At 41.7% G+C, this 27,821-nt stretch overlaps 3 protein-coding genes across 7 annotated transcripts; 2 read left to right on the top strand and 1 right to left on the bottom strand.

Moving 5' to 3' along the window:
- Positions 1-6,091: 6,091 nt before the first annotated feature.
- On the top strand, positions 6,092-9,355 carry LOC105900622 (inositol monophosphatase 1-like). 2 transcript variants are annotated; one of them, XM_031563080.2, is made up of 10 exons: positions 6,092-6,259; positions 6,666-6,734; positions 7,008-7,099; positions 7,188-7,321; positions 7,635-7,739; positions 7,841-7,886; positions 8,003-8,111; positions 8,290-8,398; positions 8,690-8,841; positions 9,106-9,355. In XM_031563080.2, the coding sequence occupies exons 3-10, from the start codon at positions 7,040-7,042 to the stop codon at positions 9,264-9,266; spliced, it is 876 nt and encodes a 291-aa protein (XP_031418940.1). In that variant the 5' UTR covers positions 6,092-6,259; positions 6,666-6,734; positions 7,008-7,039; the 3' UTR covers positions 9,267-9,355. The 2 variants fall into 2 exon arrangements, with proteins under 2 accessions (XP_031418940.1, XP_012683420.1); XM_012827966.3 differs by having other exon boundaries at positions 6,092-6,734.
- Positions 9,356-10,849: 1,494 nt separating this feature from the next.
- On the top strand, positions 10,850-14,724 carry impa1 (inositol monophosphatase 1). 2 transcript variants are annotated; one of them, XM_012827967.3, is made up of 9 exons: positions 10,850-10,937; positions 11,817-11,902; positions 12,124-12,257; positions 12,615-12,719; positions 12,840-12,885; positions 13,064-13,172; positions 13,314-13,422; positions 13,743-13,894; positions 14,320-14,724. In XM_012827967.3, exons 2-9 carry the CDS (start codon positions 11,840-11,842, stop codon positions 14,448-14,450), a joined length of 849 nt encoding a protein of 282 aa, XP_012683421.2. In that variant the 5' UTR covers positions 10,850-10,937; positions 11,817-11,839; the 3' UTR covers positions 14,451-14,724. The 2 variants fall into 2 exon arrangements, with proteins under 2 accessions (XP_012683421.2, XP_031419006.1); XM_031563146.2 differs by having other exon boundaries at positions 10,872-10,967.
- A 397-nt stretch (positions 14,725-15,121) lies between these two features.
- Positions 15,122-23,964, bottom strand: si:dkey-181m9.8. Of its 3 annotated transcripts, none has more exons than XM_031563143.2 (21): positions 23,655-23,964; positions 22,838-22,928; positions 22,411-22,476; positions 22,126-22,292; positions 21,733-21,893; positions 21,455-21,546; positions 21,111-21,275; positions 20,821-20,925; positions 20,210-20,452; positions 19,761-19,948; positions 19,464-19,646; positions 19,021-19,203; positions 18,590-18,688; positions 18,266-18,355; positions 17,838-17,952; positions 17,550-17,668; positions 17,317-17,430; positions 16,957-17,023; positions 16,515-16,608; positions 15,918-16,086; positions 15,122-15,602 (listed from the first exon to the last, which is right to left on the bottom strand). In XM_031563143.2, exons 1-21 carry the CDS (start codon positions 23,697-23,699, stop codon positions 15,429-15,431), a joined length of 2,730 nt encoding a protein of 909 aa, XP_031419003.1. In that variant the 5' UTR covers positions 23,700-23,964; the 3' UTR covers positions 15,122-15,428. The 3 variants fall into 3 exon arrangements, with proteins under 3 accessions (XP_031419003.1, XP_031419005.1, XP_031419004.1); XM_031563145.2 differs by having other exon boundaries at positions 19,881-19,948; positions 23,655-23,963; XM_031563144.2 differs by having other exon boundaries at positions 19,857-19,948; positions 23,655-23,962.
- Between the last annotated feature and the right edge of the window lie 3,857 nt (positions 23,965-27,821).

The raw sequence follows: 27,821 nt of genomic DNA, 5'->3' as shown, positions 1-27,821 counted from the left end.
TTATAGTGCTTGGGGAATATTTTTTCTTTTATTATGCCCTTTTTAAATGTACCCATTTTACTAGCTTGATCCTCCAATCAAATCTGTGATGGGGGGATTTATTTTTACAATTCTGTTTAGAAATTTATAATACAAATGACGGCTAAAAATTCCCAAGAGACACCCTTCTAATAATGGCTGCATTGCTAAAGTGCATTGGTATAGGAGTTTAGTGAATTTTTTCTCTTCCCATAACATTCACAAATAAAACTTAGATGGACATATTGTGAACACTATTCACTATATGTTCTTTCCAGGTAGAGACTGACTGTAATACCATCAGGGTTGGGGAGTAACTACTAGTTACATGTAACAGTGTTACATAATGAAATGACAAAATAAATGTAATTGTTATCCGCTAGATGTCGCTAAATCCAGCACACTGCACCTTTAAGCACTTAAGCGCTACCAAATTCTGAAGCTGTCACTTCAAGATAAAAATGCTAAAGGCCCTCTTTAGAGCCAGTGTTGTCTGTTCTGGACTACTGTAGAAACATGGCGTCGCAACATGGCAACCTCCGTCAAAGACAGCCCACTCCTATGTAGATATGAAGGGCTCATTGTAAGTTAATGAAAACACAACAATTCATAGTTACAGGTAATTATAAACTAATGATAATATAATTATGAATACTATATTTCATTGTCAATGCTAATAGATCTCCTTAAATCCTACACACTGCACGTATAAATGACAGAAAGGTATTTCAATGGATGACCCACTTATTGTATTTGATTACTGAGATGGTTCGATATTAGTCCTTCTAGTTTTTAGCGCTGATTTCAACACCGTATACTTAAGCTCCATGTTGGCATCAAAGATCATGCACTTGCTTGTATGAGGTCTTGCCTTTCTGACTGTTGTCAGTTTGCATATGTCCGTAATGAACCATCTACTTATACAAAGGTAAATTATGGAGTCCCCCAAGGCTCTATTCTTGGACCCCTGCTCTTCTCTCTGTATATGCTACCTTCAGGCTCTGTAATTAGGAAGTATGGCATCAGTTTTCATTCCTATACTGAACTCAACTATACCTGTCCATGCAGACAGTTGAAAAAAAAAACACCACTAGCGAATCTTGAAGCTTGCCTTGAAGTCTGGATGACAAAAAATGTCTTGCTTCTGAACTCACAAGTTATGGTCGTAGGTCCTAAACATTTGACAGGCCAACTTACTGACGTCCTCTCACTGACATCCAACACAATTGTTAAAGATCTTGGTGTAATCATCATCTGATGATCAAACTGAAAACATAAACACCTTGCTTAATTCTGATCACTGCATGTGATACCACTGAAATAAATCAATTTTATGTTATGAAATTAATCTGCATAGAGTATTATTCTGCATATGTAACCTGTCACATAGGCTTATACTAAAAGCAGCTGCTGCATCCTTTGCCAACAGGGCACAACAAATACAAGTCAGACTTTGACAAACGCATTAAAAGTATATATTACACTTCCAATGAAGTTCTGTTTAATGTCGCCCCCTACTGGTCTAGGCCGCAATACCAAAGGGGAGACGGCACAAAGAATTATGATGAAGAAATATATTTATTAAACAGATAAATACATTAATACATGAAATAAATAAATGAAACCCATTCCCACCAAACTATTATGCACAAATCATTATCTGCTTATAACACATACTGCATGCTAGCCTTTAGCCACAATATAAACAAATGCCATCATTCACATCATTTTTGGCTTAATTGCTGTGCCTATCATTTTAATTTTAACCTTGTGAGGACACTGTATACTCACTAAGTTGTTCTATTTTAATCTACTATTAATTCATGTATATACCTTCCACTATGTTTCTAGGAATCAAGTATATATCATATACATATGTCACATGTGTGCTAATATGTTCTATCCTCTGATACGACATTCAAATGTCTTCAGTAAAGTTACCATCAGAGGACTCTATCTCCATATCCTTTCCAGACACTTCGTTGTCCTACTGAAGCAGTTCACATCGGAAAGCATGGTTGTAGGAGAGCTTCACTGTCAACTCTGTCTTACAACAAAAGAAATGATTTAAAAGAAACGATGCCTGAAACAGTAGAAAAGGCTACATCATAGCACTACTTTTGGAGATAAACTACCACTACTACGAGACAACATTCTACTTACAGTGCGGTTGCTCTGGTGTCTGAGTGAGTGAGGATGCCTACGCATCTAATCCAATAGGATCTCACCTTCTTCTTGTCATTACTGTGCTCAACATGCTTTTTTTGTGGAAAGGTTACTGCTGCCCTTTAGTTAATGAGATGACACATAGTGTCAGAAACATGTTTATAGGTTAATGACAATGTTGTAATATAAAGCAATATTTTAAATGTGTTGAAAAAATGTCAGTGGATTCAGTAATTAGAGAATTGCTACATACATGCACTGTTCCTCAAAACAGTCATTTCTAAACTGCTATTTTAAACACATATTAGTTTGCACAACATCATTTTATAAACAAACATTCAAACATCATCACCATCAGCTTCCACTCATCACAGAGATAACTGCAGATGTCGGGCAAGAGGTGGCAATGTGCTTTTGTCTGGTTAATGTAGTTGTACAATGGTGCCCACTCAGTCAAGTTTCACAAAGGCAGCATTTTGGGATGCAAAACCATCTGTGCTACTTGACATGATGTCACCTACAACTGTAATGGAAGTGTATTTGTTTAATTAAAATAAGTATGGACAGCCTCCTAACCAAGGGAGGAGTTGTAAACAACTGTGGGTTTACAAGTTGAGGTTTTAAAACTGCAATTGCAAAATTGGTAGTTAATCCATCCCCCCCTTTAATCAATAGATTTTTTATTTGAGTTACAAGACTTTATACAAACTTTTTTTTTTGTTAAAAAGTTGTATGGAAACCTGGAAACAGGCTGGTAACTTTGCCAGCATGGGAAGCATATGCACGCAACATCCATGCAGAAGAAGGTAGGACTGAGGGGAGACGGGCTCTTCTTGCAGGTAAAGAGGACAGGCATTAGGCCAACATCTCCCCTCTCAACATACTCAGAGCCTTAAGAAGCAGCCCGTACCCCTGCCTGGTGCCTGTTATTACAAAACAGAAACACTTATTTAATAAAAAACATAAATAGTTCAGTTTAGTCCAGTTATTCCTGATTTGTAGCCTTTCTTCCAGAATTCCAATGAATGCTTGACATGACAATCCTGATGCTAGTAATTCCAAAGGATTGAAATGGATCCACCTGATAGACAATGTGGTTCCCTGGTGCTGGCTAGTGTTTATAACTGGCCAGGTCATCCAATCCAGCCATCCGGTTTTTAAAAAAAACTGTCCACAGGTCATAGTTGGAATGGAAAGGTCTTACCACCCAAGAGATAATGAGAAGAAAATGCAGTGCGTTTGCTTGTGTTATGCTGTTTCAATTACTTTCGCAGATGACATGGTCAGTGCATTAAGAGGCCAGTCACATAATGTTGGCGGGCTGACCGGTGCAAATCAAGCTAGCCAAATGAATACCAAAAAGAAATCTGAGAGCACAGGCAAGCTTAATCAAATCATCTGTGTTGTAATTAAATCAAAGTGTTTAAATTGTCATAATATTGATTAATGAACCTTACATGTACTTTCATTAGTTAAAAAAAAAATGACTAGATTATTAAGGAGGTAGCCACCATGTTTTATCTCTGATTTGCTGCTAAGTGAATACATATAAATGTCAAACATGAAGGTATATAACCCATCACCCCAAGCCTGGATGTTTTTATTTGGGGACAGAGGGTTAACCTACACAGTGTGAGATTTTGGTGAAATATTTCATGTGAAGGGGTTTGAGTGACAACATTGCTACCTCTCATAATGTGACTACCACTCTGTCTAAGAGTTTTCTGGTAAGATCGTCACTACGACCAATCAGAAATGTTATCTTTAAAATGTGTTTTGCACACGCTGTGTGCATCAGAGGATACCATAGAAGGGATCCAGATAGGTAAAAGCAACGTCTCTCCCTGAAGCCTTTCACTGCAGATTGCCTGACCTTCAGAATAGAACATCATATCTCTTGTGCTGTTGTTTTCACTATTCCTAAAATGGTATTTTTCTAAATTTGTAGTTGCTGTGTGAAACTGAGATACACCATCTACGTCCCTTCAGTGGTATAATTGCGGGTTTCTCGGAAACTCAGGAGAGAGCCACGAGAGAGATGGAGAGACACTGCAGAGAGAAACATCACAGGGCTCTTGCAAGGACACCCTGCAGCAATGAGCACAGACCTCTTGAAAGAAACAGAGACTCTCAAACCCACATCTAATCATCTGATGGATGCAATTGGTTTAAAAACACACAAATCCAACATTGGGAAATAAATACACTTGTAACTACAAGTGTATGAGCTATTTGTTCAGGCTATTTGTTCCGTTATTCATATTTATTGGGCATTAGAATCTGAAATAGTAAAGTATACCCCGAACCTGAGACAGAATGCTAACTTTAGTTAAAGGACTGCAAAAAACCCTGGCCTTTTTTAGCATCTTAATCTGACCACTAGAACTCAGATTCACTCATCATGGTCATTGCTAGATAGCTAATTTAGGCAGGTTACCCAGCTAACGTATCCAGTTTATGTCTGACTGACTTATGTGTTGACAACATCAGTTAATAATGTTCTACACATGAAAGAATGAGAAGGAAATGGATTTAAATCACATTCCACCTACCAGGCCTCTACCAGCCAGGAAGAACTCTTTAAATTCTGCCATGAAATGCCTTTGATACAAAGGGTTGTACAGTCAACAGTGAACTGCAAATCATCACAATAATAAAGAAGCGATATTCTTACCTGTCTTGAAAAGGTACGAGCATCATGTGCAATACCCGTGTGTGGTGAGGGGTGATGAATGCAAAGGATTATGATTAATTGACTTAATTTAGCTGGGTAAAAACAAAGTTGATGTTCCTAATTATAAGACGTCTGCATCTTTTAAGACCTAATTACATTTTTGGATTTAATTGGAAACCGGCCTCCTAATTCCCTATGGCCCTGTTCTTTTAAAATGGTTCTCTGTAAATCCCCTGTTTCGTGCCCATTCTCATTCTCTGTGTGTGTGTGTGTGTGTGTGTGTGTGTGTGTGTGTGTGTGTGTGTGTGTGTGTGTGTGTGTGTGTGTGTGTGTGTAAGTATTAATATACAAAGTAAATTATGAAAAAGATTAAAAAAAAAGATTTCTTAAATATTGTCACCCTGTCATTATTTATCTTATATATAATTTGGAAAACATAAATCAGCTCTAATCAGTTCTTTATCATTGTCACTGTTGTCTTCCACTGTCCTTGTTTGTTCTGAGTATTTTGCACAAACAGTCTATGTACTGTTAATTGATATAGTTTGTAGGGCTGACCAACTTAAACATTCAGTAATACTTTGATGATAACCTGTTACAGTTACCAGTTTACATGAAGTTAAATCAAATATATGGTGTTTAAATCAGTGTTGCATCCTGACAAAAAAATGACTGATATATTTCCTATTTTAGATGTACCATAATAGCGGCCATTTCACATAATTACAGAAGAAAACTCGTAGGGGCTCCATAGTAATGAGCTTGTGGCCCTAGCTTTTGTTTACCTCCTTGTCGTAGAAAGCACCGATTTTGTTATGTCATTTTGAATAGCATTTTTTGTACATATGTGACATGTTTGTGTTCACGTCATTGGTTACAAAGTTCCCGATTTTATCGATATTCACATTATGTGACATCTTGGTGGTTACATTACATTATGTTTTTAGCCTCAAAAGTTTGCAGTTCTGCAAAACATACAGTTGGGAGTGTACACTGAAAATGAAAACAAAAATCTGTGAATGTTACTCAAAATAAGACTTCCAGGTCTATTTCTTAATGCTGGAAAAACAGGTTTCCCAGGCTGTCTGTTTTGCTTTTACCGGCAATTAAGTAACTTGGCACCCAAAGTGCTGTTAATAAAAATGAAATGAAATATGAAAATGAAAACATCAGGTTTTGGTCAATCGGATTTTTCAGATGTGCGTAAAGAAAACCTGCACCCGCAGTGCATACACCCTAACCACACCCGCCTGCTCCTGAAGATAGCAACTTTCACGCAAACCCGCATTGAGAGCAGCGTACTCATTCTGCCCTCAGTGAAAATGTCGCAGGAAGAACCTATGATGGGACACACGAGATCTTATTACTGATGCAACGGATACTTTCGGGATAGGTTATCACGTGCGTCACATTGAACTGTCCTACCACAGTAAATCAATCATTGCATTAAAGTTCTCGTGACTTTTACTGAGATGTGCATCCATTATAATGCACTGTCTTGTGCGTCAGTTTGCCGAGTTGTCATAGTTGTCTCACTTTATCATATAGTGACGAGTAGGGGACGGTTCATCTTGTAGTGTGTATTAGCTTAGTTAACAGTGATAAGAAGCTGGAGAAGAGGCTTTTCCTATCTGAACAATCATGTTTTGTTTGTTGACGGCTGAAAAATTAGCTACGTTATTACACATCAACAGCACATCATGAACTGGAAATAAACACTCCGGGGTTAAACTGCTTTTCATCGTGTGATTGGTCAGATATGTTCATAGAGGTATGGTCTTGGCAAGTTTCACTTTCTTATAAATAGACACATATCATCTTATACCGAGCAACTTCAACTCCTCTGAGGACTTCAAAACATCTCAACATTTCAGTAGTAAGTATGCTTTCAGTGCTTCTTGAATCTATAGATCTTGTACTCTTCATTTCTCATCAGTAAATGCATAATTATTAGTATTAAAAGTAAAGTATAAGTATAAGTATTAGTATTATACTACTTACTTCCTCTAATAGCATTAACAAGACCACGTATTTTAAAATTGATTAATGTATGCTTTATCCAGCATGAGGGTAGGAACTGGAATGGTGTTATAATTAAATTAATGATGGACTTTTACTATGAAATTAATGATGGGCATTTGTTCTGTAGGCACAATCGGCATCATTCCCCTCATCATCACCATGGCTGAATGGACAGAGTGCATGAATTTTGGCATTACTATTGCCAGGCAAGCCAGCAAGGTAGGAGGTCACATTCCCTAAATATGGTGTTCAGACTGTTATAAGTGTCTGTGTTTGGTGTAATGACTTCTGCACCACGTTATTATAGGTCATTCTGGAGGCATTTAGAGCAAAAAAAGATGTGATGCTGAAGAGCTCCCCGGCTGACTTGGTGACAGAAACAGACCAGAGGGTGGAGAAGATGCTCATCTCTCGCATTAGGGAGAGATATCCCACACATAAGTATGCCTTATTCTGGCATTAATCTTATTCTGACAGAACAGTAGTGTGACTTCCAATAACTAGTGTTCTAAAATGTCACGCAGATGATAAATGGCAAAGTGCCTGCCAAGTAGATCATAAACTTCCTATATAAACATTATTCACTGAACATGTAATCATCAGTGAGGATTCCAAAGGTTTGGAAGGAGTAAGCTGAGTACCACAAGTTGGACTATGAATCTTCTTGAACTGTGGGACTAGATCTTTTCATAATCTTGCCAGGCACCAGTGACATGTGTGTTGAGTGTGCGGTGCCCTTGATCTGACCACACAGGTTCATTGGGGAGGAGTCAGTGGCTGCAGGTGAAAAGCTTGAACTGACAGATTCCCCTACCTGGATCATAGACCCTATTGATGGCACTGTCAACTTCGTGCACAGGTACAACCTTCAGACAAAGTGTATTTATGTCACATCTGTGCATTAGGAACAATGTCCCTCTGATGAGGCACTTACTGTTACTGTCATGTGCTTGTCCTCAGGTTTCCCTTCGTTGCCATTTCAATCGCTTTTGCTGTAAACAAGCAGGTAAATATATGGCCAGTTCTCACTGTTTTAGTATTTTACAGCTTTTGTACACATTGTAATGGCCTTACCAACTAAGTATATTTTATCCCAAGCCTGTGTTCTGCTTTTGTTTGTAGACTGAGTTTGGAATTGTATATAGTTGTGTGGAGGATAAGATGTACCGGGCCCAAAGAGGCGGAGGAGCCTTCGTGAACGATGTACCACTGCACACCTCTGGTCAGGAGGGTATGTTGATCCCATTGAGTCTGTTTACAGAGCTGGCAGTTCCAGATGACGCACATCATACACACACACACATACACACACACACACACACACACACACATACACACACACACACACACACACACATGCAAACTTCACCATATCCAAAGATTTGACTTCATGAATCACTCCCTTCCAGATATCACCAAATCCCTAGTAGTGACCGAGATAGGAGCAGAGAGAGATTGCCTGGCCCTGTGCACAATGACGACTAACATCATGAATCTACTTGCGATCCCCATTCAAGGGTAAATGGATGAGCAGACACAGGATGTTGGATAGATGTGTGCTACAAGTGTGCTATTATCTAAAATTATATTATTCAAGCCACATCTTAGAATGTTCTTTTTGTCTTTTCCTGACAGATGTGTTAAAGTGCATTTCAATGCATTGCTTTCATTCAGATAAAACATTTATTTGTCCATTTGTCCGCATAATAGCTGAGAATGCTTTACATCATTACCAAGAAACACTTGAGGCCTTGTGGGGAAGATTCATGTTAGCTGCTGTAAAGCATCTGTTTCATTGGCCCTTGACAGGATCCGGGCAGTGGGCACAGCTGCTGTTGACATGGTGCTGGTGGCCACAGGTGGTGCCGATGCCTATTACCACATTGGCATGCACTGCTGGGACATAGCGGCATCTGCCCTGATAGTCACGGAAGCTGGTGGCGTGGTCCTTGACACTGATGGTAGCGTTTTGTCTTTAATATTGTTGTTTTTACTTCTACTTTTTTTTACCCCGTTTTGCTTTAACAGCAATGGCAAGATTCAATGTTTTTTTTTTTCCTCACACAGGATTGTAGATGTAGATTGTAGATGCGTGTTTGTGTGTGTAAAGCACATTGGGTTTTAACTCAAGCCTGCTGTTCATAAACTGCAGTGCATTTGAATGTATAGGGTGAATAAACAGGCACTGAACAAGGCTTCACTAAAACTCATCTATGTCTTTCCAGGGAGTGAGTTTGATATGATGTCCAGAAAGGTGATTGCTGCCAGCAGCATGCCAGTGGCCAAGAGGATTGCTCAGGTGGTGCGAGCATTCCCCTGCACTCGTGATGATGAAGACCCTGCCCGAGTGAATAATGGTGGCCATTGCATTTCTAGTGGCCTGTGATGTCAAAGGGACCAAGATCATAGTTTTTGAAATATCTGTGCTCATTGTTGCAGTGACAACTTCGTGAAATAAACCCTTATGACTGAAAATGCATACTGTGGTCTGTTGGGGTTGAGATAGCGAAACTTCCGGCATGCCTCAGAGTAAGAGACTGCTGTCTAGCCTCCCAGCATGCGCTGGGGCGAGAGACTGATGTTCAGCCAGTGTGTTATGGTTCTGTTCAGTTCAGTTTGTGTTCCCTTTTGGGTCTGATATAGTGTGTGTGTGACTTGTTATCATCGTCTGTTTGTCATGCTGATTAAGACTTGTAGCCTCTTGTGTTTTATGTTATACCTCCACCGTTAATGTGTCCGTCAGTGGGAATGGTGAAATTCCCCTCCTGTTGCTCTGCTGATGGCTGACATGTTTCTGAGTGTTAATACCTGAGGCAGGCATCCAAATATAATACTTACTGCTAAAACAGTCAATGGAACTGTCAGGACCTTCAGAGATGGTTAGGGCACAACCTTACACTTAGCTTTTTTGCAATTTTAGAAAAAACATGTCTGTGTGTTCATATAGACTACTTGTCCTGGTGAAGTTCTGTTAAATAGGATTTGTTTATTTGTCCTTAAATTTACGAGTGAATCATACAGACATCTGACAGCACACAACGAATGAGAGACCATATTTGTAACATACCGTACAAATCCTCTATGAATCTGTGAGAAATAGCTTACTGAACAACCTTGACCACCAGGTGGTGCACAGTATTTTTCAATTGGTTTGTAAAGTTGACGCAAATTCAACCACAGAATTAGACCAGCTCATTTGCTCCCAGTTCCATGGAGCTAGCGACAATAAGCGACAGTACGCGACAATATGGCGGCGAAAAGTGTCAAAATAAATGTCCGCTTCTAATTTGGTTTGAAAATCCAGTTTGACAAATGTTTCAGCGTTTGGCACGGCATATGCCTGTTGTGATGCTTAGTACTCTAGATAAATATGCTGCAAATGGCATTTGCGAATTTTGTCATTTTAGCAGACATTTGATTTATACAGCAAGACAAAGATTGTTTTCCACAAAAGAAACATAAATATAGACAAATATAGAATGACAATCTGATTACAAATGTACACAGACTGAACTAAATATGTATATCAATCTAAATTTAAAATGAGAATCTTGGAAACATGCAACAGTGCAAGGTTGCTTAAGTATGACGCACTGAATAGCAGCTGGCGATTAAATGTCTGAAGGGGTACGGGACTGTAAAAAGTTTGGGAACCACTGGTGTAGGCCAAGTCTATGCATCTAGGAAGGTGAATGTAGATGTTCAAACACCTTTTCTCTTATAGGTACAATTTTGGATCAGTTATTTCCCAACATTTCTTTGGAGAAACAAATTACTTTCTTCAGCTGAACAAAACTAATAGGTTCATTGTGTTTAAAAAAGGTATTTTAAGCTTTTTCTAGTTTGGTTTGTATTTTCCCACCTCTACGTGTAGTGTACCTTTGGTAGCACGTGCAGTTTGTTGAATGAGTTCCCCCCCTCATCTTTCGCTATTGTATAATTAAAAACGAATGACTAAGTTTAGACTTTTATTGTGAAAACCAACACGAGTGGCGACCATATTGAACATTTCGTTATTGTCGCTGTTTACACGCTGCCTTGGCTCCCCTATTTACAGGTGAGCTTACATTTGCCTTCACATTTTATGGTAAGATTTGATATTATGCTTTATCCATAATCTAGGCAGTTGGCTACACCCTTAATACAGCAAATGCATTAACGTTAAATGAAGTAACGAGATAGACTACTTGCGGAAATGAATAGTACTTAAGATAGACCGACCGTAAAATCATAACAAACCAAATTGTAGAAACCTATTCACGCGAGGTTATTGCTTGACACATTCATTAACTCAATTTAAGATTAAAGTCGATGAAAGACAATGCATTTTGAGGTTGAATTGTTATCCACGTAGAGTATTCACTTGGGTCGGACGGAGCAGGGCTGCAGCGGAAGCTAGCGTATTTGTTGAAGTCAAACTTGTGAAGAATATAACTTTATTTTGTCTGAGATAATATTGTATACATCTGTATACTTGTCTATGTGGGAATACATTTAACCACATCTTGTATCTGTGAGACAGTCCGTCATGAAGTTTGCGTGCGGGGGCGTGTCACTGCAGGGATAAAGCGATGTGTGCCTGACTGATCTCCGAAGCTCATTAGGAAAGTTATGATTTTAGAGCTAGGTTGAGTGTTGACAGCAGAGTTATTTTTGGAGAGGTCAGGGCACTATTATGCCTGTGCAATTTTCTTTAGTCCAGAAAGTTCTTGTAAAGCTGACACTGAATACATTTGATGCGCCTAGCAAGACACGACGTTTGAAGGATGGTATTTTGGTAAACAATAGCACAGGTTAACAACGTTATTGTTAATTTTACTGTCAGAGTATTTGCTGTTCTATTGTGACATTTTGTCTCAATCATTTTCGGTTTTAAGTCTGTACCGTTTTTCTGACAGTTCTGCCTATAAAACTCTTGATTTTCTCCATTTCTTAGAGGAAGGCCAATACCCAGCCATCATGCCAGACCTTTGGCAAGAAGCCATGGACCACGCTGTGGTCTTGGCTCGGAAGTCTGGAGAGGTAAGTAAATATATGTGGAAGTGCTCTCTGATCATTTTTTGTCCCAACGCAAAATAGTGTGGCACAGGATTACATTTGACACACGTCTTCTTTAAGGATAATTTGTATGTCTTGAATGAGCAATATTACTGGACATTTTGACCGGCAAGTTTGTCATTTATCAGATTTTTTTGGTATTGCCTTTAAGCTTCCTATACCATTCTGTTCTGTTACCCGTATAGATTGTCAGGGAGGCGCTGCAGAATGAGATGAAGGTCATGTGCAAGAGTTCCTCGGTAGACCTGGTCACCAAGACTGACCAGAAGGTGGAGCAGCTCATCATCGCTTCTGTCAAAGACAAGTTTCCCACACACAGGTAGACTGTGATATAATAATAACGAACAACTTCAGGCGCTGTAGAGAGCAACAAACCACACCCAAAAGCCCAAACAGGCTAATAGTGACTTCTGATATATGGCTGTTGGATAGCTGGAAATGGAATCAGGATGTGTGGTGGAAAAGATAATTGAGTTATAGCCATGTAATTAACAGATGGACATTAATCACATGGTGTTCATCCAGTCATGCCACGTACTCTGTATATATCTCTACCTGAATCCTTCTTTAGGAAGAATGCCATTTGGTACAGAACATTCAGGGTGGTTCTTGTGGCTCTGTGAAAGTGCCTTGGGTCATTCAGTGTCCATGTAAAGTGTGTTTGGGTGCATTTCAGCTTCATAGGAGAGGAGTCTGTGGCGGCTGGGCAGCCTTGTATTCTTTCAGACAACCCAACTTGGATTGTTGACCCTGTGGATGGGACCACCAACTTTGTGCATGGGTATGATGACACTTTATTCCCCTTACCACATCTTAGCACCAGGACCCTGGCAAGTTCATTTACATTTGGAGAGAAAAGAAAACTGTGTATTCATAGCATGTTCTTTTCCTGTTTACACAGATACCCATTTATAGCCATTTCAATTGGATTTGCTGCTGATAAGCAGGTGAGGCCATTGATATTGAGGCACTACTGTTTGTGTTTCTGGTACTGGAGATGATCCCAAGTAATGTAGCCATATCTCTCTGATCCTTGCCCTAAGAGCACAGTTCTCCAAAATATGTATGTGTGTGTGTGTGTGTTGTATATATGTGTGCTTGCGCTCTTACCTTATCTGCCTGTAGCTTGAGTTTGGAGTGGTTTACAGCTGTCTGGAGGATAAGATGTACACAGCTCGGAAGGGCAAGGGGGCCTTTTGTAATGGCCAGCCTCTTCAAGTGTCTGACCAGACAGGTGAGGCCGAACACATTGCCTTGAAAAATCTCAGGGTTACCAGTTCTATCAGATACTTTCATATATCAATTTAGCAAAGGAAAGGAATGACAACAATAGCACTAATCTTATTTTCTTTGTACAATTTCACTTCGATTCCAGATATCAATCAGTCCATCATTGCCACAGAGTTTGGCTCTAACAGAGATCCAGAGGTTGTTGACAAGATTTTTTCCAGCATGAGAAAAGTCCTATGCCTCCCTATCCATGGGTATGGATTATTGTACTCTCAGCCTCAGATTTGATCTGAGTTTTGTATGAGTTTGAAATACAGTTAATGGATGGAACGTCCCTTTAGCGGCAGGAAGGCGGCATGCTGCTGCAGCCCAAATTGTTTTAGACTGCTCCTGCAACCCCAAGATCCTGGGTTCATGTCTCAGCGAATAGACATACTGATCAAATGTATGTCTTTGTGTTACAAGTCAGTTCTAAAGACAAAAAAAAACAACTTTTTATTGAATGTAAATGTAAGATGCTTTAGTAATTTCTGTAGAGACAGACCTCTGAATCTTATGATCTTTCTCTTCCCAGGATGCGAGGTGCAGGCACTGCTGCTACCAACATGTGTCTGGTGGCCGCAGGCTCCGCGGAGGCCTACTATGAGATCGGCATTCACTGCTGGGATATCGCTGCTGGCGCTGTCATTGTGTCGGAGGCAGGGGGAGTCCTCATGGATGTGGGAGGTCAGTTATATCCTTACAGATGGAACTACTCATATATGCTCGTAACTTTCATCATGGCCCTAATAGACACATATTGCTCTTGGATTAGAATGAAATGTCATGAAGAACAGTTCACTCACTGGATGCACAAGAGAATTGATCATTTATCGGGAGCTTGAGATATTCTCTCATGCTACATCTTAAATTCCTGGTCTGAAATTTGACATTAGTTTCTCAGTTCTGATCTGAAATGAATGACTTGGTATTTGCTTCCTTCCAGTTCATTCTAAAAGTGGTCTTTGTGCGTATTCCATTCTCTCCAACTCAATTCAACTATCAAAAATACTGAAATTGTTTTGATTGTTGATTTAATAAGTTGCAAGATGTTTAACAGCCAGTTTATTCAATGCATTAGAAGATTAACTTGACCTTCTTAACATTCTCAGGAGGACCATTAGACATGATGTCCAGAAGAGTGGTGGCAGCCAACAACAAGACAATCGCACAAAGACTGATCAAGGAGATCGAGGCATATCCTGCCACAAGAGATGATGCTCCAATAGATTCAAAGGAATGAAGCCATTGAATCATTTTAATTTAAATTTTATTTCGTTATAGTAAGGGAAGTCATTTTATTTGGGTCATAGGTCTGATGATGTACAGCAGTAGTGAATGACAAGAAACAGTCAATTGTTGGTTATAGTAAAGGTATGACAATGGTTTAATTTTGTTAAGTTCTTGCATAATTTAAGGTAAACACTGACAGTATAAATTATATTTTGTATTCTGCACTGTGCACATGCCAGTTATTTAATAGTATGGTTTTGAAAATACACATTATGAAAGACCAATGTCCTAAGTTTCTTGCCATTTTTTTTACAGTAAGTGCAGTACAAAAATAAAAAGTACATGTAAATATTAAACTCATATATACTGTGTACTCAGTCAAAAGAGTGAGACAGTAGTGTTAGTGGCAATATATTCATCTATCCTTTCATCACCTTTGAGGATGGCCACACTACCTTAGTCAAAGTGCAAAACAGTGCTCAACATGAATGCATTCACAGAAAGGTGTGATACTGCAACTGCTTATAAAGGGATAAAAATGAAGACATTAATAACTTGCAGCCTACAACAAACTATCTTCACAAACCTTAGTAGTCTTGTAAGGGCAAACAGCACCCCCTGGTAACAGAGAGTAAATTAATGAGTATCAAAAACGCACAACAAAAAACGGAAATTCTGTGAACACTAGAGGGTGCTAGAGCACAGACGTTACTTATCCCGTACAGAGAGGACATGGAATGCTTCAGCAGTAGTGCATTCCTAGGCAGCCCTGAGAACTAATGAAAAACTGCACACTAGTGTTGCCCAACCATAGAGCACTTCTCCTTCAATACATCTGCAGTCCTGGTCACATACGGTCATTTAAAAACACCTGAAACCCAATCAGAGGAACTTCTATGCAGCAGACACATGTACCAGAAAACAAAAGTTTTAAATATTATTCTAATGTCTGATATTAATGTTGTTATTGGCCAAGAGCAGCTTGCCCCTAGTCATTGAGCAGCAGCAGGAGCTGGGAGTCTTCTGACAGGCCCCTAGCAGGGCTGGCCTGTGGGCTGGACCAGGGGTTCCTGACAGAGATGGAGGGGGAGGAAGAGGAGGGCTCCATTCTCTTGCTCCTGCCCAAGGCACCAGTAGAGAGACCCACTGTCTCAGTCAGAATCTGAGGGAGCAAGACAAGAATGCATAAGTGGTATGAGACAAATCTACTCATTGTCCATTGTGTTGGAAGATTCGAGGGTGTATACTTGCAACTACCCCAAATGTAATTCAGATAGACAGGAGCAGTAGATAACTGTAGGAGCAGAAGTTGTATAGTCGCAACTACCCCAGATGTAATTCAGATAGACAGGAGCAGTAGATAACTACAGGAGCAGCACTTTAAGGCTACAGCATATGCTCTATAGCAACAACATATATATATATATTAGTGTGCCAAGCACCTTCCATAAAGTTTATGATGTGGCCATTAATTTACCTTTCTCAGACGCTCTCTGTACAGCTGATCTGATTCCTGAGGTTGTTGCTGTGGAAACCGGACCCTCCATCTCTGTAGCTCGGCAACCATCTCTTGGATGTCGAACAAGAGAGCTGGGTCCAGATGCTTCTGGTTGACCAGCTCCACAAGACACTCTTTATAGTGGAACCTTTTAGGGGAGATAAATAATTATAGGGATATATATAGTAAGAAAAGGTGCTTTTTCCCCACAGCTGCAGCTGCCTTTCTCCACAGAGAATTGGTGGTTCGCAGAATATGCCTTGTTATGGTTTTGTCCAAAGCTACTTATAAAACATTAGAAAAACATTACACACAACAGAAGTATCCATTCAAAATACACTCTACATTGTACGAAAATACAAAACTATGACTATATTTATAAAGTATGCTTCAAACAGATGAACTAATTAGACAGATGGCAATGTAGGTGGCAATATGCATAGCTGTATAAATCTAGTTTTGATCACTCCATCATCATCATCTCCACACAAATTCCCAAACTATTTCAGGTTTGCAGTAGTCATGTGTAGACTAGCGTAGTTGACCAGGAAGGGGTGAAACGCGCTGATCACTCACGAGCAGTAGCCATTGTCCTCTTGGAGCGCTGGGCGACCACACGGCTCATCCTTCGTAGCGCCACTCTCTTTGTGTTCGAGTACCCCACACACACCTGTGACACACACACACACACACACACACACATCCATGGGCCTACTCAACATCTACTAAACTCCACTCTCTTTGTGCTCGACTACCCCAAACACACTTGTGACACACACACACACATCCATGGGCCTACTCAACACATACTCAACTCCACTCTCCTTGTGCTCGAGTACACCACACACACCTGCGCACACACACACACACACACGCCTCATCCATGGACCTACTCAACTCCACTCTCACCATGATACTCAACAGACCTACATCTGCCTGCACAATCTACATTACCACACACTGCAAATACCGGAAAACGGCAATCGTTGAACGACAGGTGTACATAAACTGAGGGTACCTCTCCAGTCTCTGCCTGCTGCTCCGTGTTTGTGCCGTATCAGGAGGGGAAGGGACACTCTGTGAAGCTGGAGGGAGAGATAGATAGATAGATAGATAGATAGATAGATAAATACTTTATTAATCCCGTGGGGAAATTTTGATATCTTGCAGCTCTCATATTTACAATAATTACAGACAATATGTACAGACAATACGATACAATACAGACAGACAATACAATACAATACGGTTATGTAAAGTGTAGATAGGATGTATAGTGCAAAACAGTGTCGAGTCATATAGATTGGCATCAATCAGATGGTTTTACATTGATGGGTGGCCATTGAGCGTGTGTTTGGGGGAAAGGCAGGGAGATTACCTGTAACAGCCTTTGCAGCCTGTGCACACTCCAGTCTCTCAGGTGGTACAGGCAGTCCCTGGGGTGGTGGGCGTGTAGACCCTTAGCGCTACACTCTGCAGAAAACCCGCAAGCCTGTAGAGAAACAGATGTGCACAAGTGCACACACACACACACACACACACACACACACATTTGTGTAAAGTAACAGATGGTTACATCGCACAATACAGACTTCAGGAAAAGTGACTCACAGAGCCCAGCTTGAAAGGTCGACCACAACCTCCACAGAACTCATGCTGACACTGTGTGCATTTGAAGTGAAGACATCCACCTTTCGAAAGGTAGAATCGGAATTTGCACTTTGGGCAATCTAAGGAAGAAGTGCAGACAAAGGCACAGCACAATGAAGACAATAAAACAGTAAACAGCAAAACATAATTACTACAGACTTTAGAAAAAGTGAACAGGGTAATATTAAGGGCATAAATAAGCATAGGAAGCTGGTGGCAATACTGTATATGGGGGGAATGATGTCCCACCTATTTTGTTTCTGCTCATGAGGTGCTCTAGGCGTGTGTTCTGGTACTCGGGACTGTTGTGGAGCTGCCACTCTTTGAACTTCTCACAGGACAAGCCCTCGTGTTGGGGAGCCCACTGACACACACACACACACACACACACACACACACACACACACACACACACACACACACACACACACACACACACACACACAAACACACACAAGCATGCACACAGAATTACATTACAGAAAAGACATTGCACAAATGTCTTGATATTCTCAAATCTATCTCTGTGCATTTGTGGTTTATTTTGAGAGAATACGAGAATATGTGTGTGTCAATACTGATTAATGGCTGCTTGGGCTTGCACCTGTGCTTCTGTGCTTCTGTGTGTGTGAGAGTGAGTGTGAGAGTGTGTAGCTAGGTGTGATTAAGCTACTCACAGCACTCTTGCACTTGAAGCAGGTGCTCTTGCCACAGCTGGGGCAGTCCATCCTCAGCCGTTCGGCTTCATGCAGCAGCCCGAAGCAGCACTGCAAACACACACACACACACACACACACACACACACACACACACACACACACACACACACACACACACACACACACACACACACACACACACACACACACACACACACACACACACACACACACACACACACACACACACACAGCCTTAGGGCATGACTGCACAGGGTCCCCTGGCTCTGTTTACAGTAAGCCCCACAGTGGAGGGTGAGGGTGGGGGTGAGGGCCTCTTACATGGGCACACCAGCGGAAGTTTGGCATCTCCTGCAGTGCCCGGTCCCTCAGCTTCCTCTGGAACAGCTCGTAGGTCTCCGGGTCAAGGTAGTGCCTGATCTGGAAAACGCAGACAACATGGTGGCATTCGAGTGCAACGCGTGCGCTAGGTTAAGTCAGCACACAACTGGCAATGTGATCCTATGTGATCTATGCAGTTACACACAGGTCATGTGTTAAGTCATGGGTGAAGCCAGGATACACCAAGAGCACAGTAATTCATGTGCAAACTCTAACTACATTCCAGGAAAAGACAGAGAACGGCTGCACACTGACTTCACACTCACTGACGTGCAATACTAGCACAGTGGTGCAACATTTTGAACGGTAGATCCACCCCAGGGAAGCTGCCCATCTGGCCTTCTATGGGACCGGGTTTCTACTGAGCTGACCTGTGTATCCAGGAGACTGAAGTACTCCACGGACTCCTCCAAGCACTGGGCTCCGCGCACGTCAGGATGATTGCACAGGGGACACACAGCGTGCACGATGCTCTTCTCTTTGATGACGGAGGAGAAGTAGGCTTTGAAGCAGCTTTCACAGAAGGCACACGAGCAGTGAGTCATGGTGATAATCTACAAGAGGAAAGACAGACAGAGAGAGAGTGAGAGAAAGAAAGAGAGAGACATAAAAAGAGAGAGAGAGAGAAAAAAAACAAGTCTTCAAAGTGGGGCGGTTACACAGAGCGAGGAGAAAAAGGTCACCACTTCTCTCTCACTTCAGCTAAATTCCACTGCGCCCAATGTGTGTGTTTATCAGACCCGCATCAGACCCAGAGTCCCACTCAAAAACAACCTGGTGGATTAACACCGCCGCCCTGTCTCGTCTTGCCTACCTTGCTGAAGCACACTTGCTCCTGGCAGATGGGGCACTCGTGAGAGAGGTACTTGAGGGCGGAGGGCAGGTCCCGGCACGCCTGCACCGCCTCCAGCACGTCAGTGGGGCTGAAAGTGTGGCCCTCCATCGTCAGCAGGCTCTTGAACATGGCCGCCTTCTCACCCACAATTCCCTCTGGCACCTGTGAAGGGAAAGGAAATGATCAGTACTTCATGTTGTCAGTTACAGCTACTGTAGTGTAGGTAATTAAAAGTGTTAAAAATCTATTCTTTAGTGGTGTAACGTGTTAAAGGACCTCAAACACCAGTGATTCTGAGGGGTAGCAGGAAGCTGTCTCCCTCTGGGTGTGAAACATCAGAGCTCCAGGCTGTTCTTTATTAGGCCTTCTCACCTGAGAACGATCAAATTTCTTCACCTGGATGGGAAACTGTTGCTCGTTCACTGCAATCGCTCGACTTGGCTGTCTCAAAACCTGCCTGACATCTGAGATGAAACACAAAGCTGTGAGCCAATGCTGTTGGGCATTTTCTGTTCAGACAAGGATGAAATATACTGCTATACAGTTATTGTTACGATTATTATTATTGAGATGTCTATGATATATCTGGTTACATATGTGCGTTGTCACTGTATTATCGTACTGTATTATATTCGAATTATTCTAAAAAACCCACTCCATTGGGTTACCCTACCCAACCCTACCCACTCACTAAGCAACTTTATCCCACATGTCCCCAAGAGTACCTCTGCGATTGCGGAACGTGACGTAGGCTTGGTCAGGATGAGCGGTGGGATACGTCACATCCACAACCTCCCCGCCGCCGTTGTGCTTGCGCTGGAAGTAAATGGTCAGCTTGTTCTTCATTCGACTCGGAGAGACGCCGCGGGGTAGGTGGTCAATCACTACAGTGTGGGTGTCATCCAGCAATCCAGCTACTTCATGGGGCTGCTCACCAAACCCTGGCCTCTCCCAGGCCTCGTTTATGTCTGTCGAAGATATAGAAACCATATATTCATTCCTTATTCGGTACTGAATATCTAGCCCAACGGGAAGTGAATAGCTAAGACATTGAAAGTACGTTGTATTGTAATGTAAATGCATTAAATCAAATGTAGATATAATGGGTTTCAGCATGAGACACAGAGACCGAGATCAGATGATGGTTCAAATGTTATTAAAAGTCACATTTCTACAAGACTAAATTAAAGAGATCTGTTTTTCTGAGAAGAATCAACCAGGTATTCTAAAGTAAGCACATGGAGGTATGATAATGTGAGACTGATTAGAAATATCAGCCAAACATGAAAACCACAAACAGATCAAGGCATTTCACATTTCAGAAGAAAACACAAACCTGTGTCTTTGGTCCCCAGCTGGTATATATTAACAACTTTCTCTAGTTGCAGGCTCTTGAACAAGTTGTCTACGTCCTCCACATTAGAGGGAGTGATGTTTGGAACTAACACAAGAAAACACCAATTACCAATGACACATAGCGAAGCACTAATTAAAGAATTTCCAAACCACATCAAACTCCTCACTCCTCAATGCCTGTAACACAACGTGCTAATAAGCATCCGGAAATTTCTGACAGACAGTGTGTGGAGTGTGAGCCTGACAGAGACACCGGCAGACGGTCCCTACCAGAGGCACTTGAGAGAAATGGGTTGGTGGGGTGGTGTGTCCTGACCACTGGCTCCTCAAACGTGATGCCCATGTCCAGAAGCTCCTGTGTGTACGACCGTCTCACTACACTGACAGGCTCCCTGGTGGCTAGGGACTGACTGGATTTTGAACTCTTGGGTAGAGCTAAGGATGACATCATATAGTTAGAGGAGAAGTGGAAAGATCCAAAGGGCAGCACAGTACATGTGTAAACACAAAACAAGGACATGCAGATCTGCCATAGCAGCGCAGAGAGACAGCGAAGAGTGACAAAAAGACAGAAATGAATGGACAGTATGTTATTATTTTTGGAAAGTACTCACTATTGCTATCAGGCTGCACTGCACACGAAGAGGACATCCTGTTTAGGTCACTTGTGTTTTGTTGTGAAGACATACTGTCAGAGTAAGGCCAGCTGTAATGATATTACACCAAAAAGCACAATTTAGTAGGCTTACCAAGATGGCATTCTTGTGTATCACCAAAAAATAAATAAGGATTAAAAAAAAATTATAAATCACTTAGAGGAAAGGAATCTCCACTACAACAGAATCCAGCACACAGTATATGTTTTTGAATGACAGACAAGGCAGTGATTCACCTGTCATAGGGGGAGGCGTTGGCATCAGCTGACCCAGGGAGCGGGGGCAGAGGAGGGGTAGACAGAGTCACAGACCCCACTGGAAATGCAGTGAAGAGGGGGGTTTCCCTTTGAAATGCTGCCCTCATCTCCTCCAGCACTATGGAAAGGCTGGACCAGCCCTGGCACAGTCAATCCAAAACACAAACATTTGCAACTCCCTCAAAAGCATTCGAGGAACATATGTTTGTCATGTGTAGATAGGATTAAACAAACATCTTTTCCATAAAAGACCTAGTTAAAGTCCCACATGTGTAGCTTCATTCAAAGACCGGTTCACCGGGCCTCAGAATCACCGGGCCTCAGAGCAGTGCATAAGAACACAAAGGCATTTTTCGGGCATCTAAAACGTACGATTTTCCAATTGTTCAGACAGTGAAGATGCACGTGGCCGCTTGCGTCAACGAAACTGCTTTTGGCGTTGATCACCATGAAGACAGAGGGACACACAGAGCACTTGGGAGGACTCTTGGGATGCGTCTCGTGGATCCATATACGGATCGGGATGTTGTACACATTGCCTAAACAAATAAAATGAAATACAGAGTAAGATTGCGCAAAGCAGGGGGCACTGACAAATTAGATGGCAGCAGACGTGTAGGCTGTGTGTGAAATAGGAATTCACAATGTTTGCTGTACCTTCATAGACAACCGGTATAGTGCCGCCCAGGTAAACCAACTTCTTCTTCTCATTATTAGGGTAACCTGGGATGTGACACAAAGCATATGAGAAGATGACAAGACATAGCTGTGGATGCTGGCTACAGGGAGATAATCTGAACAATCTTTTTATGTTAGATCAAAGTCCTAGAGCTTGGTTGCATACACTTCATCTCAACACAAGGTTGATACACTTTTGCTGAAGTAGTGGTGAACGCAACCTAAGAATCAAGCTTGAGCTCACTCCAAAAACAAAACACCAAAAACAAATTCAACCCACTCAGCTCACTGGTGTGATTTCCTCTTTTAAAAATGTCAAATGCACGTTTATTAAGTAAAAGAATTTTTTTTTATTTACCCCCTCTGGGTGAATGCACACAGATAATTGCAGTCACATTTCACTTACAGTAAAAGTCAACGTGGAGATTAAGGTCTGTGTAAGTGGCTGTGGCACTCCGAACGTCAGCCAGGACCTCATTAGGGGAGCAATAGTTGCACTGAAATGTGACAAATAAGGATAAAAAACAATTACACTGAAGACAACATCACACAGTGAAAATGCTCAGGTTGAAGCTTTAATGGAATACAAATCTGATTAATTATAAGTCGGTCTGTTTCAGACCAATCCACAGAGGAGGAAGAGGACGAAGAACAACCTTCTATCCCTTCTGACAGGCACTAAAATGCTTCATTAATTCTTTATCCATTCATATTTCCACAGAGTATAACTAACACACACACATTATTGCTTCTGTTTTATTTCATATGTTTGTTGAGATTTAGACCTAATATGGATTTAGGCTAACCCTGGCTCTCCTTTAATTGGTGCATCAGAATACAGCCCAATAAGAGTCCCTGTGACAGAGTGTGGTCGAATTCAGCCAGTCTATCTAACCTTCTCCCACCTATAGTATTGTGACATTTTCAGGTCGACTGTCAACATGAAAACATCCCTGCTAGCCTGCTAGCCATCCTCGCAAAGTTTTTGCTTGCATGTCGTGGGTGCAGTAACGACAGCTTGTGGATAAGTGGGGTAACATCAAAACAAAAGCAAAACAATTGCCTATTCCGTCTACCAACAGCAAGGGTGTGACATGAGGAGACTATAGCCAATTAACTGTAGTGACAGATCCATTTCCAACCCAGATAACCATCATTACAAGTGGGTTAGCATTGAGTAGGTAGGTTCTCTTGTAAATTAGCGTGGCTAACTTTGCACATACCTCAGCAAGTGTGTCATACTCCTGGCCCGCAGTTACTCGCGCCATGTTACGTGTTGTAGCATGAAGAACACTGTAGATTATGTAGCTTTTATGTCACAGACAATCAAACGTAAAAATAAATGCATGTACCCTATGGCTTTAACTTTACTGTAAGCCATTAGCAAGCTGGCTAGTTTCGATATCTTTGGACAAGCTGTCATTACGTCACTGTGTCTGCAGGCCGACTAGAGTAGGCTACTACTTCCTGCCATTTTATGTGTGGCATGTGCAAAGTAGCGGGTAACAGCAGAGTACTTTGCTATCAGCTATGGTGTCAGTCATGCTACTGTCACTTTTCGTCAGAGAGCAGGTTTGTTTTAAACTGGTCGTCAACTTAATCAGAAGACTTCTTTAATCAGTTTTGACATTTTTGTCTGTCATAACAGTCAGAGCCTATCGAGTGTCTGTTCAGGGTGAAAGTACTCGTAGTTGACACTAGATGTCAGTATGACACTCTAGGCTGTGCATGGTGAAACAATAAGCCTACAAGCCAATAAGTCATATACAAGCCAATACAAAAGGAAAAACTAAGAAAAATAAATGTGTAACTACGCTGACTTTATCTATAGCCTAAAAGTTCAAACAAGAAGCACAATTGTCTTAACCTCCAGCAACGGAGAAAAGAAAAACAGACGGTTAAATTGTCCCGGTGTGTATTCATTCAACTTTGTAACAAACACTAGGCTAATACTTGCTGTAGTAGCAGATGGTCAGCATAATTTCTACTCTTATGTATTCAGCTGTTATGTTTTAATTATTGCTTTATGTTTTATGTATTTTAAAGAGAAATATCTAGCTGAGATCAGATAGGCTATTAGTTACTCTGTCTCTGTTGTCTCTGTGAGAGGACATTGTTCGCAAGGCATTGCATGGAGCAGGGATTGTGTCTAAAGATGCCAGTTAAGGAGCGTGACAGACGGAGATATGTGTGGCCAGCAGAGAGAGAGAGAGAGAGAGAGAGAGAGATCGAGAGCGCACACTGTAGAGATAGGAACAGAAGTGAGACTAATGTCGTTTTCACGCAGTGGTGACAGTAAGACCCTGTTTCTGCTGATGACAATATCTACCTGCAGCATGGGATTGTGCCTCAGAGTGAAGGTGACTCTCAAGAACAGCTACTAGCCATAGATTCCTTTCCATGAATGGTAAAGGCGAATTAGAGGGCTAGAGAGCTTTTGACGTTTTTGTCATTGGCATGTTTAAATTGTACTTGAAACTTGTGGGTGTGTGTGTGTGTGTGTGTGTGTGTGTGTGTGTGTGTGTGTTTTTGAGTGTGTGTGTGTGTTTGTGATTGCGTGACTATGCTCATGTGTGCAGGAAGTATTCATTGTCATGAAATTCGACGTTTGACATGTAACATGGCTCTGTCAACACCCACTGAGGAAGAGATTTTGACATGAAGCTAACACAGTCTAACACTGGGTGGACTTCGGACAGCTTAATATATCCAGACAGTTGTCAGGTCATTTGTTTGCCACGCGCCGTGTCTGAATCACCTGGGCAGGCACACAACTGCTGCAGACCCTGGAATGAGATAGTCTCCATGGTCCAGACCCCATTGTACCACTGCCCTACTTCCAGACAATGGAAACACACTTCACTGCACACAACTGCTCCTCCGTACAGCTTTCTTGGATGGGGAATGCGGCAGACACCCCCGATGGCCCTGGAGTGAATTTACCCAGCTGTGCATTAGCCTCTTAACCCACCCTGCCCCCCTTCTTTGACCCGTCCACATCTGCACACACACACACACACACACACACACACACACACAGACACACACACACACACATATGTGCATGCACACATCCGGCACCTCTCAACAAGCACTTACCATCCCCCTCACACACCCATCCACTTACTTACAGACACACACGCACACACGTGTGCGCACGGCCGCAAACTCTTTATTGTTCTGGGTGAGGCTATACCAAATGCTGTGGTGTACACTTGCGCTTGAGGATCAAACCGACCTCGGGCTGCCTGCGGTCCCATTCATGGTGCCGCGCGGCGGTGATATTAGGAGTGGCTTCCACTCCCCTTTGTCGCATGCCTCGTCCTCCACAATAAAGAAGTGGCACACTGTGCATACTGCCAAAAAAATACCACAGACGTCACATGCCCTTTCATTTAGTGAGACGCAAACTTTTCAAAACGAGATCCTCATGGCACAGGGTGGGCTAATTGAAATTGTATGTAGGACGTAGGGGCTTTTGCCACCAGGGTATCGCCATGGATTAAAGTGAACCAGATGGGTAAAAACATCTTTTTCAGATGATTTTTTACAGACAAAGTTGACGGAATAATTTCAAAAAGTGTTGCTATTCACTATATATTGACTGTGTTATATTGTAGATTTGGCCTGGGTCTCCTAAATAAGTAACTGTAAAACTACATTAAAATAACAAAATAAAACTGATCTAATGGATAATTCATGTTTCACTAAAAGGCCTCTACTAATCTTTCATTACAGAAAAAGGACTTTTGTAGCTGGAGCCTAATGAGGAAATACAAAAGGCATAGGTGCCTCACCACGTTTGGGGAAAATCAATCTTTAAATCCCAAATAACTTCTTGCATTCAGTGCAGTGTATCAACCAGTCGATAAGACTTTATGAAGTGTTGAATTTGATGTGTCCTTATATTCAAAAGCAAACACTTCTCTTCTCTGTGCTGCATTCACATTACCAGTGCTCAGAATGCTGAATTTGTCATTCTGCAAAAATGTATTACTTTGTAGGCATTGCACTGGCAGACACAAGCAAGGCTGATATAATGCTAAGTGAGAGCCTTTGAATCTGTGAAGCTATGTGTCCGTGCAAGATACTGAAAATGAGAAACAGATCAAAAAGGAAAGGAAAGGTTGTGGTGTTTGTGTACACAAACAGGGGTTTACTGGTGCAGTTGATCTGGGAAAAGGCTAAAAAGAGCTTGTCAGACTCACTTCTGGAGAGTGAAGGAGGATTCCTAATGGGGTCTGTCATCTGCTAATGATCGCCCATGGCCGTGATGCGGAGAGGATTTTCAGGGGGGGGCCTTGCAGACAGGGAAGAGATCCATAATAATTTGGCATCTCTTAATGAAAGCCACTGGGCATTCCCTGACCACTGCAGAGAGGAGAGGCGAGTGCTGAACCCCTCGCTGGAAAAGAGCATTCAGCCATTAACCCTGTCATCAGCTAGCCAACACTACATTTAACATCAGCCCTTCAGCAGCAGTCTGTCAGAGGACCCCCTGATGTCCACCCCTCCGCATCAAACCGAACAAACCGCTCATTTTAAGGGCTTGGGCTTTGAGTTTGGCGTCAGGCTCGGACAGGCATCAGGCAAAGCAGTTCGGATACACAGAAAGCCTGCAGCAATGCAGGAAGGAATTTACTAGTCTGACCTTAACGACGGAATATCGGAGAACAAAAAAAGGAATACAAACCCCTCAGACGCAGCCTCCTAAAAATGATTCCGTCACTTGCTGATTGTTCGATCAGATTGAGAAACGGGCATGCAGTTTACTGAGTTTTTAGGCTTTTTTAGACTATTTGGGCATGTTTCACTATCCAACTTAAAATAACAAAAACACAGTCACAAAGTCTACCACTGACCATTAGCAGTGATACTGATATATCTGGAGGTCTGTGTCAACTTATTTAAGATATCATGAAGAGATACCTTGAGTAACTGATGGCACTCCTTCTCCATGCAAAGTGGAGACTGAATTTGCGTGATGCCCATTCTGATATTCCACATCTTTGTACTCACAGAATGAAACAGAAAAGACAACATATTTATTTGAATGCTTGTCCATTTTTATCCCTTGTTTTCCCCACTTTGCCCACTGTAAATATAGTGGTTGTAAGCTGCAAATATGTCACACTGTGCAGAGTAAGAATGAAATGGCTGTGTTTGAAAAACAACCTCAGCACTTCTGTTCTTTGAGACATTCAAAATGACTCACCTGAAAGCACTTGTCATGTCTCTGAGAGCCAGTCCATTTAGCTTGGGAGTTTACTAGGTCTCCAGCTAAAAGTGTGCAACACTGATACCTTATGCACACAGTGTATGTCATATATTTCGAGCTGAATGTTTCCTGAACAGGGAATTATGCAACAATCAATGACATATACCCGTTC

This window comes from Clupea harengus, chromosome 25, assembly GCF_900700415.2.
Source record: "Clupea harengus chromosome 25, Ch_v2.0.2, whole genome shotgun sequence".
Classification (NCBI taxonomy): domain Eukaryota; kingdom Metazoa; phylum Chordata; class Actinopteri; order Clupeiformes; family Clupeidae; genus Clupea; species Clupea harengus.
The sequence above is the reverse complement of the archived record's forward strand: the minus strand, read 5'-3'. Positions and strand labels throughout refer to the sequence as shown.